Genomic DNA, 12,267 nt, shown 5'->3' with positions numbered 1-12,267 from the left:
TCCCAAATTCCCACCTAGAAAAGTATTTGTTTCTTGAGTAGTTCAGGATAAATGCCAGAAAGGATGGAGTGACGAAGTGTCTTTTAAAACACTGGTTCTTGGAGTGTGGTCCCTGAACCAGCAGGAGCATCACTTGGGGACTTCTTAGAAATGCATGTTATCCAGATGACCCCAGAACTAATGAATCCAGAAATTCTGTGGGTGGGGCCCAGGAATCTGTTTTCATAAGTGCTCCAGGTAAATCTTACTGTGAACGCAATAAACAATGTTCTCCTGCAGCTTCTGATGGAGAGAGAGGTTCTAGGGGGATGAGTGGCAACCTCAGATGGCCCAGGGACTCAGTCATCCCGCCAGGGTACGTGGCACCCGTGGAAAAACAATTTCTTAGAGGTCCTATAGAGTATGCAGACAAAAGGAAAATGTGCCTGCTAAAAATACTGCCCTGAAACAAAGTTATTAGGTGGATCTACTGCAAGATGCTTAACTATCATTGTGCATTAGCTTAATCTGAAAAACCTACTAACTGATTTGGAGCAACCGGAAAATTATAAAGAAAAAAAACAAGGTCTCATATTCCCACTGCCAAGGAGAGTTAGAGAAATAGCCACATGCCTTCTGCTTTTAGTTTAACTTTTTCCCACTAGGAAATGTTCCTGTACATGATAGTAGTCATTTCATTACAAGTTTGGTAGTTGCTAGAAGAATGCTGAATCAAGCCTGTCCCTTTGCATATGGTTCGCATTTTTCTATTTTACAAAAGAAGTGCAAAGAAAACGGGTGGGAATGGGGTGATGTAGCCACAGGGTAGAGGTGCCTTGGAGGGGATCCCAGTTGTCAATGAAGGTCTAAGGCAATTCAGGATGGATTTCTTAATAGATAGAGCATGAGAAAGCATTACAGAAAAGGAGGTGGGGATTTGCCAGAGGAAAATTGTTTCAAAAAAGAGTAAACTAAATGAAAGTCTGATACCTGGATAGTGAGAAAGTATGACTGGGAAAAGCAGAGAAATATAGCAAGGCCCTGCACTTCATTATACTGCTTTTTGTTTCCTTTTTCTTTCTTTCTTCTTTTTTTTTTTTTTTTTTTTGAAAAAAATCATGTTTCAGAAAACACTAGTACTACCATGGAATGCTCCCTGTGTTACCAAACCAAACTTGGGTCCATTTGCCCTCACCCATGTGCAGCAAAGCCAATCCACTGACACCAGGTTATGGTGAAGGAAAGTAGAGCATTTATTGCAGGGTGCCAAGCAAAGAAAATGGACAACTCATGCTCAAAAGACCTGAACTCCCTGACAGCTTTCAGGGAAGGGTTTTTAAAGGCAACATTTGGGGTGAGGCTTGCAGCTCATGGAATTTCTTCTGATTGGTTGGTGGTGAGGTAACAGGGTGATGCTTCGGGATCTTAATCAGCAACCTTCTGGTTCCAACCAGTCTTTGGTCCACATGCTTCTATTCAGCTTGTAGTCACCATCCTCCACCTGGGTGGAGGGGTCTTAGTTTCTGAAGAACAACTCAAAGATTTGTGTCAGATTGTTATGTATATCCCTTGAGGAGGAACTAGGACTCTGTTTTACAATCATTGAAGTATTGTTTAAGCTATCATTACTTTTCTTGCTTGACTGCTTTTCCTTTGTTTCTGTACTCTCTCACTTCCCTAATTAGTAACTGCTTGAGTCTGCTCTTTGGAACTCAGGGAAGACCTAGGAGGCTAAAGCCTTTAGTTTAGTGTAGTTTTCTACAAATAAGAAATGGGGCTTTGGTACCCGGAAGGGCCCCGCAGGGTCCTGCTTGGTTTCCCCCTTTTCTCTGATACTCCTCAATCCTGAGGGGAACAAGGGTGGGACAAGAAAGGGAATAATGCTTTAGATAGAGAGGTTAAAAATAATAAACTCAGTGTTAGGGGGATTCGGTTTCACCCACACAAAGTTAAGGGAGGGTCCCACAGTTAATTGAGTTTATGAAATGCTGCAAATGATATCTTCCTCTTAGAGCTGAATCATGAACTGATTTAAGGCTCTGAGAAGTTCTGCAGTCAAGAAATCTTTTAATTTTATTTGACCCAATATTCCGAAGTTATTTGGCTAGAGAACCCTTTCATCTCCAATAATTCCTAGTCACACCCAATAGGACACCAACTGTATTCATCACTGTATCAAAGTGACAGAGGTAAAGGTGGAGGAAGAGCAGCTTCACATTCCAGTAGAGGGGAAGGAAGTGGGCACACGCAAGGGAGACTTTTCTCCTAGGGAAGCTGGTAGGAAAAACAGCAAAAGTGCAACAACAAAGAAGCTACTTTAGGATGCAAGGTCTGACCCCTGTCCGAGAAGCCCCCCAAGAACAGCTAGAAGAAAGCAGGCTGGCCAGGGGGCACAGCAGAGGCCCTCATGCTATCGTCCGAACTACTGCAGATATGTCCTCTCACTCAAACTGAAGCAAAAGACTCTTGATTTGAATATCTTACCTCCTCTCCCTCTCCTCCCAAAGAGTTCCATCTGCCAGAGACAGGGCACAAAGACAGTTCCCTCAGACACCAGCACTGGGACCCAGGCCTTTCTTCATCTCCCTTCCAGGTCTGGGGGGACTTCTGTCTGCCAGGACTAGGTCCTGGCCATCATGCTACCTCTCTTGTCTCTGGGTCTCAGTTTCCTCATTTGTAAAGCGTTTGGATGAGACCGGTGATCCCTAAGGCTTTTTCCAGCTCTCTCAATTCTGACATTTTATGAGAGCTTGGAGATCGGTATCTGAATTCCTGTGCTATTACTAACTGGCTGTAACATTTGAACAAATAACCTCTGCTCCCTGTACCTCCTAGGAAGGATTTGCACACTGGGTGAACTTGAGACCCCAAAGAGAGAATGTGTCTGTCGTGGTGGTGATTGAAAAGTCATTGTAAATGTAGAAGGTGTTGTTTTCCATTTGGGGCGTGGCACCTGAGTGATCCTTGTCTCTCTACATGGTCCATTGTCTCCCTTGCTTTTCTCCTGCTTTCCTCCATTGGCTTTCCTCCAAAGCCCCATTGGCTTTGCCCTGTGATCTGGTGTTTGCTCTTTTCTTCTCTGCTCATCAGTCACTCAACTGCACTCACTGGGAGTGCTAGCCTCCCTTGTTCTTCCAGGTGTCCACAAGTTGACCTAATGTAACAGTCTTAAAATAATTTCAGATTTGCCTTAATTTGGACAGAAAGGTTGACCTGAAGTATACCGCTGGGCTGTTTTTGCAAAGGGCTTCTTGCCAAAAATATTTAAGTAAATGAGTCAGAGATGAAATTTACCTACCTAAGAATACACTGTTTTTACAGCACCTTTAGGAGTACCAGATATATATGCACAGCGTAGTTACAGTATAACCAGAGAGTAACCTCACTTAGGTTGATGTAAAAACACTTTTTGTCTCTTAAGGAAGACCCATCAATTTACCTTTTAGCCTTCCCAGAATATTCCAGAGTGGGGTAGGAACAAACACCATGGTTTGTATCTGTACCTCTGTGGATAGAACAACGCTGAGATTTGAGAACTGCACTAGATGCTAGACACTAGAAGTAGTCAATTGCCTTGTCAGTTCCTCTTGGCCCATGCTTTTCACATAGATTAAGTCTGAGAGTTGATTAATTTGAGCCTGGTGTGTGGGCTGTGGGGCAGAGATAGAGCAAAGGGGATTACTTACTAATTTAAAAGAATAAATACATTTGCAAGGGAGAAGGTGAAACTAGGTAGGATTTACCTCTTGATCATGTATATATAAACCATCAATGCTATAGAATTTACATCCTGATCGCTTTTCTGCAAGAAACCTGACTTGTTTCATCTGACAGTAACAGAACTATTTCTATATGAAAACAAGCTTCCCCTTCCTTTACTCAAACTTGTTCACACTTTTTGCTGATTTCAGATCTCCCCTTCCCTTGGGGCTGGTCAGAATAGAATGTTCTTTAGTTTCTACCAGAGAATCTAGCTGTGCTTTTTTTGAGTGTACAGAGAGTTGGCTAAAAAATAACATAATGATAATAAAAATAAATAGCTAAGTTTAACTGGGCACTTACCATGCGAACTGAGTGCTTTATTTACATTATCTAGTTTAATCCTCCCAGCAACTGAGTGAAGGTAGGTATTATTATCTCCCCCTTTTTAAATAGTCATGGACAGGCTGAAGCTTGGTTTGACTGCGAACCTTTCCAAGGCTGCAGAGGGCTGGAAAGTTCAGTGGTTCAGTTAAAATGAAGTGACAGAGCTGGTCAATTAAGGAGGGTGGGCTGCAGTCTGACTCCGCGACCATTGCTTTCTGTCTCCTTGTAACTTCCTTTTCTTCAAGAAGACATCTTGGAAACTCCCCAAGACAACTTACAAACAACCTCTCAATTGAGAACCATGGGTCCATTCACTCAGGGCTCCTTCAGCAAAGGGAAGTGACCTTGCTGGGCACTCCCAGCACTTCCTGCAGGCAGAGACCCTGCCTGCGTCCTCTGGGTCTTCTTTTGTTCACTGTTGTTCCTTCTCCTGCAGCACACCTGGGGCAGGTGTGCCCATAACGGTGGATTCCAAGCCTCAGAGGAGCATGGCAACAATTCCTTATTCAATTCCAGTTATAAAACGCTAAAGGACTTGGAAGCAGCTCTAAGCCAGAGGATTTTGTCATCTGGAGTCTGTTCCTTGGAGCCTGGTCTGGGGAGAAAGGGCCCGTGTTTGGGCCTGTGGGCCTGGCTGGGGGCTGGGAGGCAGTGTCCCCGAGCCCATACGGATGCAGTGGGTGCTCTCAGTGAGCATGTGGCCCTTGGGACCTTCTGAGCTGCGAGGTCAGATTAAATCCCCCGAAACAAAGCTTTGGGCTCAGTCTCTTCCTCAGGCATGCGCTTCTGTCCCCAGCCGCTTTGGCTGGGACTCCTCTGCAGGTCCAGGAGGAGGGGCGCTCTGTGCAGCCTCGGAGCTGGACTTGGGTGGGGTACCATCCTCACGGAAAGGGAGGCTGGCCTTGGCTGTGGGAGCCAAGGGCCCCAGGGGTGAGTCGGCGTGGCCACCTGGCCCCAGGGACAGGCTTCCCCAGAGGTGGTGATTATTGGCCGAGGAAGAAGCAGCAAGCCAGGCCCCATTAAAATGCTGCCACTGGGCTTCCCTGGTGGCGCAGTGGTTGAGAATCCGCCTGCCGATGCAGGGGACACGGGTTCGTGCCCCGGTCCGGGAAGATCCCACATGCCGCGGAGCGGCTGGGCCCGTGAGCCATGGCCGCTGAGCCTGTGCGTCCGGAGCCTGCGCTCCGCAACGGGAGAGGCCACAACAGTGAGAGGCCCGCGTACCAAAAAAAAAAAAAAAAAAAAAAAAAAAAAAAAATGCTGCCACTGGCAAGGAGTCCTCCCTCGGAGCCATCCCCTGTGGGCCGGACGGAATCTGAAGGGGCGAACTCCCACGTTTCGAGCAGTACTTCCCACCTGAACCTCTGGGAGTTCCCAGGGGAGCTCTGGCCCGCTAGGAGGCCAGCTTGCTGCGTGTTTCTGACACAGCCGAGAGCAATCGTTGCCGCAGCCATCCTGTATCCGGCCACCGGCCCGTGCCAGGCACTGGACTCACACTGTTTTCATTGTCAGAGCCCTTCAGGGCTCTGAATGGCGCTGTTAGCCCCATTTTATAGATGGGGCTCGGAGAGCTAAGTAACATGCCAGTTCGTAACTGGCTGGATCAGGATTCAAACCCGGGTCTGTCTGGGTTTCTTTCCATTCCACCCTTAGGCTTCCTCAGAAGGTAGCACTAACCTGCCTTAGGACATTGATCTTGGGTGAGCATCTGGGGTAGGAACCATGGCCATGGGGTTTATGGATTGTCTCCACGAGAGGAAGCAGGAGTGAAACATGGTCCTGGGGTAAAGGCATGGACTACAGTTTCCCTGCATGGACAGTAGAGGTAAATACAAATGCTCATTTTTTTACTGGTAGGAACAAGATGCCCTATGTCTTGTTCTTATCCTGATTTCTATGGGTAGGTCTCAATGAAGCAACTAGTTTTGGGGAAAACTGTGATGTTTGGTACCCACACAAGAGCAGAGGCCTCTTCTGTAGCTTTTCTGTCTTGCTGATAACTTCTGGATTTTACCCAGGCTGTCAAATCTCTCCTTTACCCCTGTACCCCTTGTATCCCTCACCACTTGATTTGTATGCTGTTATTGTCTATCCTCAATTCTAATGTGTCCTTGATCCCGAGCCACCTTTTCCGCACAATTTAATGCCTGTACAAGTGGCACACATCTTGTAATTGAGGTCTACATTTAATGTGGCAGGGCTGTTTAAATTGTTGTTATATTTTTAGAATGGACGGAGACCAAGAATTTAGGAAATATGATAATTCATGCATTTATTCAACTCATCAAATGCCTAACAATAAACGTCAGGCATTGTGCTAGACGCTTGGAATATAGAAATAGCCAATATTCAGTCCCTTGCCTTAGGGAGGTCACAGCCTAATGGGGGAGATAGACTAGACAGATCAACAGTTAAGCTCATTGTAATAAGGGCTCTGAATTTGGGAAACCAGAGTGTGTAGAGGGTTGGAGGAAGGAGGGAGAGGAGGTGGGGAGGCTGGGACCTCTTTAAGGAGAAGGTGTATCATGAATGGGGTGGGAAGACGGAGGGTCTGGGAGTGTGCCGGGATGGGTTGGGGAATGGTATTCTCGGCAGGTTGACGAGTTGGAGCAAAACAAAAGTTCAGAATCATGAGACACTAGGATGTGTTTGTGAGCCGTAAAGGCTCAAAGGCTCATTCCAGCTTGTGGCTGGAATGGGGGGTGTGGAGACCTGGGAGTAGAATGAGGCTGTGGGGATAGGCAGGGGGCAGATCATGGGGGCCCTCAAGCTTGTGCAAATCAGCATCATCTCCAACCTGAGTACGATGGCCAGTCATCGAGGGGTTTTATGCAGGGGAATGATGCCCTGATTTGTGTAGAAAGTGGGTGGGAAAAGGATGGTGGGGTGGGGTGGAGAACGTGGACAGGATGACAGCTATTGAGCGAGAAAGGAGAGTTACTCCGAATGAAGCCAAAAGCCTCATTCTTATTTACTATTCCCAGGCAGCATGGACAGGATCACGGAGACTTGAGGAAGATCACACAGTGGTGCAGCAGGGCATCTAGAACTCGAATCTGCAGGCACAAGTGGCCTTGTTTTTACCTTAACCCCATCGCATGTGCCCTTTTCTCAAGAAAGCCATGTGATCAATGGGCAGGCTGACTATCGGAACAGATGCTGGGCAAAGCTAGAAAAAGAAGAAAAGCTTTTCCCTTGTCTCTGCTTCTTAAAGAAGGGTCATGTCAACCTACAGTGGTGACATTCCAACTTGTACTTGCCAAATTAGTTCACCGATCAATTTTTTACAAATGGGTGGGATACACAGCGGATGTATCCGAGTACAGTATAAGAGATGAAGCATTAAATGTCATAAGGAAACAGTAAATTGCTATGGTTGCTCCTGGGGGTCACACAGAAAATGTAATCAATGTTGTCTGGCCAGCCTTCAAGGGACACTCGGGGGAGGAATGCTGGGTGAGAGGTGGAAGGGGTTCTCCGCTATGCTAGGTATGCCTTGAAGGAGGTGGGAGGTGACTGTGGTTACTGTGACCCAAGACTTACGGTTCTTTTCCCCTTCCCACTTCCCCGAACAGGTGCAGTGCCATACTTACACGGGGTACTGCTGGTGCGTCACCCCAGATGGGAAGCCCATCAGTGGCTCTTCTGTGCAGAATAAAACTCCTGTATGTTCAGGTACCGTAGGGAAGGGCGGGAAGAAAGAAAAGGGTTGGAGAGAGACCCCTTGGCTGGTCTCCTGAATCTTGTGGGTGCACTTTTGAAAGATTGGTGGTGGTTATGAGCCCTCTTCCAGGTCAGGGAGGAGACTACCCAAACATGCTTGCTCTGTTGTCAGCTGGGTGATAGGGTCTGTATATGTCTGTGTGTATGTATCTATTTATTTTGAGTTCAAGTTTCTGGTTCAATGCTCTTTTCTCAAGCATCGGCCATAACCTCTAGAGAGCATGGCATATAAGTTTGTAGCTTGTGTGCTCTCGGTTGCTAGTGGCCCTGGGTGCACACTTTATTGAAATAGATTTCAAGACTGCATCGGAGTTCAACGTCAAAGGCTGTGACAACCAATTAGTGATGTCTTTCACGGGCGCAGGAGAGGAGAGTGGTGGTCTACGTTGCCATATGTTTGCAACCCCTGAACAATGTAATGCATGGTGATGGAAAACATTCATAACCGCGGCCCTCAAATCGGGCTGTCATCAGCAGTGCCTGGGGAGTTCAAAAAGAACCCAGGTGTCGAGGCTTCTCCTTCCGTATTCGGATCCAGTGGTCATGGAGACTTGGAGCCCACGTGTTTAGGAAGCGTCTCAGGTGGTTCTCATGATGAGACAAGTTAGGGAACCACTGCTTTATAACAACCCTCTCTCTGGGTGAGTCCATAGGAAAAATTAAGTCCTTTTTATTTCCAACTTTATAGGCATGGAGAGATTTTGTTCTTAGGTCAGTTTGGTGAGATTGTACATTATGGATTTAGGCAAGCTTCACATTTCACACTTCCATTTAGATGGAAAGGGGCTTCAAGACACTCCCTTAATTCACTATGCAGCTCAGCCCACGTTAACAACAACAAAAAAAAGCCTATCCCTTCCACCAGCTGCTTCCTATTTCTCTGTAATCTGTGTATATGAGATTTTATTTATTTACTTATTTCTAATTTTTAAGTGCAAGCAAAGTATAAAGCATTATTCAAAAACCTCTGGGAAATTCCAAGGTTATCCTGCTGTCCTAACGTTTTCCTTTTTTCCCCAAATTTATTCATTTTTCAACCAGCCCTGCTATATAAGGGGAAAAGTGAGTGGAAAGGGCAGTAAGTATCTACATTAGGAAACCAAAATTTGCAGGCCAAAAAGGAAAGTTTACTTTATTTGTGGTTTACATGGAAACTGGAAACCTTAATTGGGGTTGGTGTGGGGAGGGGGAGGAATGAGGCCTCCTTGCAAATGACCTGGAAAGTTTCATTTAAAGCAAACAAATGTGCTAGAAACAAGTCATGCAGGGAAATCTAATTGAATTCTCCCAAAGCTAGTATACGGAGAAGGGGCTGGATATGGATTGGGATGGGTTTCTTCTCTTTTGTCGCGGGGACTTCCACAGATGCCCTGGTGTGTCTGGGCTGGCTGTGCCCTGCATGTGCGGGGTTGGGTGTCATGGGACAGGCAGGTGCAACAGGGTCAGGACCGTTGGATGGCGGCACAGGGCATCCAAGCACATGCAGGGCAAAGCGTTTGGCCGAACCCCCAGGCTGCCCCCTCCTTGAGGAACACGCTGCATCTAGAAAATTGTTTCCATGCCTCAGACTATTTTGGCCCATTCATTACAATTGGGCCAACAATTTTCTACTTAATGCAGATGGAAAATCGCCGATTTCCTGCCCTAACCAGCAAGGGATGTCAATCATTGCATTTGCAGTGAGAGGGGTTTTCTTTTCAGTTGGCCCCTCTGGCTGGATAGGGCTCAGAACATGGAGTTGGTGGGAAGTGGAGGTGAGGGGCAGTCAGTGGAATGTTCAACAAAGGAGTCATGTGGATGTGGAATTTTGTAAAAATCTGGTCAAGACTATTGCCAGGGAGCCTGGAAATCATTGTTCATCTCAACGGTGCTGTGATATCAGTGACATTGATGTTAAACAAACCCCAGTCACATGTATGTATGTACTCACTTTGTATATAATGTTCCTAGATGTGTATACAATATATATATATACATAACCACATGCTCATAACATCAGGCTTTACCAACTCTTTGAAAGAAACCAACCGCGATGCATTCTGAATGTCTGTGTTTTTGTTTCCCCTCTCACCCAAGGTTCAGTCACCGATAAGCCTGTGAGCCAGGGTAACTCAGGAAGGAAAGGTGAGTGGAGTTTCACGCTTTATCTGAATGTTTGCTTCTAAAGCCAGTCCAAGCAGGCATTCTTAGACAAGATGGAAGGAGCCTGGGGTGAAAGCTAAAAGTGCCCTGCAGAAAATTCCCATTCTTATTCTGTGTTTCCTCCCAGAAGCCCGGCGGTAAGTAAGGCTCGTACGGAGCCGGGGACCAAGCTCCCAGAATTTCTGAGCGAGGTGAGCAAGTGCAGTGCACAGAGCTGGCAGGGACCCCTGAGACTCTTAGTTCCTGGGAAGTTCAGTCAATAAATTACCAGTGTAGCCAGCGTTAAACAGAAAAGCACAATGAAGGCAGGTATGCCCAAGTCTGCCCTGACTCTTTTATTTTGGAAACCCATCTGAACATTTTTTCCTCCTTGATTTTCCTTGATTAATTGTCCCAGCACATCCAAATTCTTTTCACTAAGACTAGATACTTCATGGGCAGGTGACTTATGCAGCTGCTATCTCGAAATTCTTAATTATTTTCCTTTGAACTTGGGTTTTGTTAGTCCAATGGGACAAAGAAGTGTGTGTGTGAGCAGAAGAGACACGTGTGCTATGCCTACCTGCTGCAGCCTCATTGGCAGATAGCTCTTGCGATGCAGGCTACAGGGCTTCCATAGTATGCTTAGAAGTTTCATTTTTCATCACCTAGAACAATGCTAAATAGCAAATTAAAAAACATCATGACAAGTCAAGAGAGACACTATGGAAGAGAGGATAAGGCTTGATATTTTAGTGTCTTTTGTGGCACCTTTTTTCCTGCTTTTTGAACAAAAGGCTTTGCATTTTCACTTGGCACTGGGCCCTACAAATTGTGCAGCTGGCCCGACTAGGGCATTTGTCTGAGTGCTGTTTAGTGGACCAGCCGACGTGAGGAATAGGTCCTTGGGATGTGCTGACCATACTTTCCAGTGTGCTGACACTAGGATTCGCTGCTTCTTACTTCTAGGACAGCATACACACTGGTAGTTGCATGGAAAACAGGTATCAGTTTTACTGCACATGCCAGCACTTCAGAAGCCCCATTTTGTGCCCTCGGGTAAAACTCAGACTGGAGGTCTCGACTGAGTTTGAGCCCTCCCACCTGAATCTGGGCCTTGGGAACTTCATGCTCATAAGAGTCCATGTGGAGAGCTGGGCATGTGAGGATCAGTGTGCGGTGTACAGGCTTATCCTACACCGCAGTCACAGGAAGACCAAGGCAAAGCCTCGGACCTCGGACCCCCAAGTGCTTATTCCTTGGGGACCAGAACAGGAGGCAGAGTCCCACTGCCTGAACGCAGGAGCCGAGAGTCTGGAGAACCTGCTGCTGCTGCATGCTGTCCCTCCAAGAAGACATGGAAGTGGAGCTTGGTGATACCACCACCCACTAGAAACCATGGACCAAGCGACCCGATGGGCTGCTCCCCTTCCAGCGAGCAGGAACGAGTAAGTGGGTGAAAGAAGGGAGCAAGCACCTTTCCAGGTCCTTCCAAGCACAGGGGGAGACAGCCTCAAGTGTTGGTAGTTCCCTTCTAGGAGGGAAAGGGAGGAGAGGGGATGAACATTTCTTTCTGCAAAGATCTGAAATCGTCAACACTGTGAGTGGCGTGTCTGCCTGTAACTTATTGGGGTTAGAAAAGGGAGCTGCGTTCAGTTTTGCTTGTTGCAACTGAAGTCTTCAGGAGCATAGCCTTTATTCCTGGGCATGAGGTCCCGGTGGTAGGGGAAAAAAAAGAGCAGTCATGCAAAATGGACCACCCAGACTTTCCCCACCAAAGGGAACTGAGTGCATGATGCTGAATGAAGCACCTGCAGCAAGAAAGGCCAAGCAGAGGATTTTGGTTCTTCAACTGCACAGAGAAATACTTCCCCGGTTGTCGTTTCCAGTTTGTTGTGGCTTTGTACCCTGTGGCTAACAATAAGAACCAGACCTGTGGTCACGGCGGGCTCTTGCTGCCAGTTTGAAGAAGGCAGGGGAATCCAGTTCCTCCGGGGATGATGCAGGGAACAGGGGGGTAGAGTCTGAAGCCTCGTGTCAGGGGGATAAGTTTCCAGTAGTTTCTAGCTCTTTGCTCCCTTACCCCGGTGGGTTCCTCCGTCCTAGATGTTTGTGTGGAGGCTTCCTTTTTGGTGCAAAGGGCTGGCAGAGGGGTGGGGGAGATGCTAGGGCTGACTCGCCCCTGGACACTTGACGTCTGCTCAGTGGCCTCTCTTTCCTTCTACTTCAGAGGGTCCACAGAGGTGTTGGATCTCTTCTGTTTGTCTGCCATGGGCAGTGCAGTGAAAACCAGGCTTGGGCCACCTGTAGGAAGGGCCACCTGAAGCCACACCTGTCCAGGAAGCTGGGGTTTGAATG

General features: G+C 47.1%; 1 protein-coding gene across 4 annotated transcripts in view; it reads left to right on the top strand.

The window, feature by feature from the left end:
- The window catches only part of SMOC1 (SPARC related modular calcium binding 1), a 157,295-nt gene that overhangs the window by 86,787 nt on the left and 58,241 nt on the right, over window positions 1-12,267 (top strand). For all 4 annotated transcript variants that reach the window (XM_059056768.2, XM_067028287.1, XM_067028286.1 and 1 more), the window contains exons 4-5: window positions 7,641-7,740; window positions 9,865-9,912. In XM_059056768.2, coding sequence (XP_058912751.1) covers window positions 7,641-7,740; window positions 9,865-9,912 — 148 coding nt within the window. The remainder of the gene's footprint in view (window positions 1-7,640; window positions 7,741-9,864; window positions 9,913-12,267) is intronic.

Source organism: Kogia breviceps, chromosome 3 (genome assembly GCF_026419965.1).
Source record: "Kogia breviceps isolate mKogBre1 chromosome 3, mKogBre1 haplotype 1, whole genome shotgun sequence".
NCBI lineage: Eukaryota > Metazoa > Chordata > Mammalia > Artiodactyla > Physeteridae > Kogia > Kogia breviceps.
The sequence above is the reverse complement of the archived record's forward strand: the minus strand, read 5'-3'. Positions and strand labels throughout refer to the sequence as shown.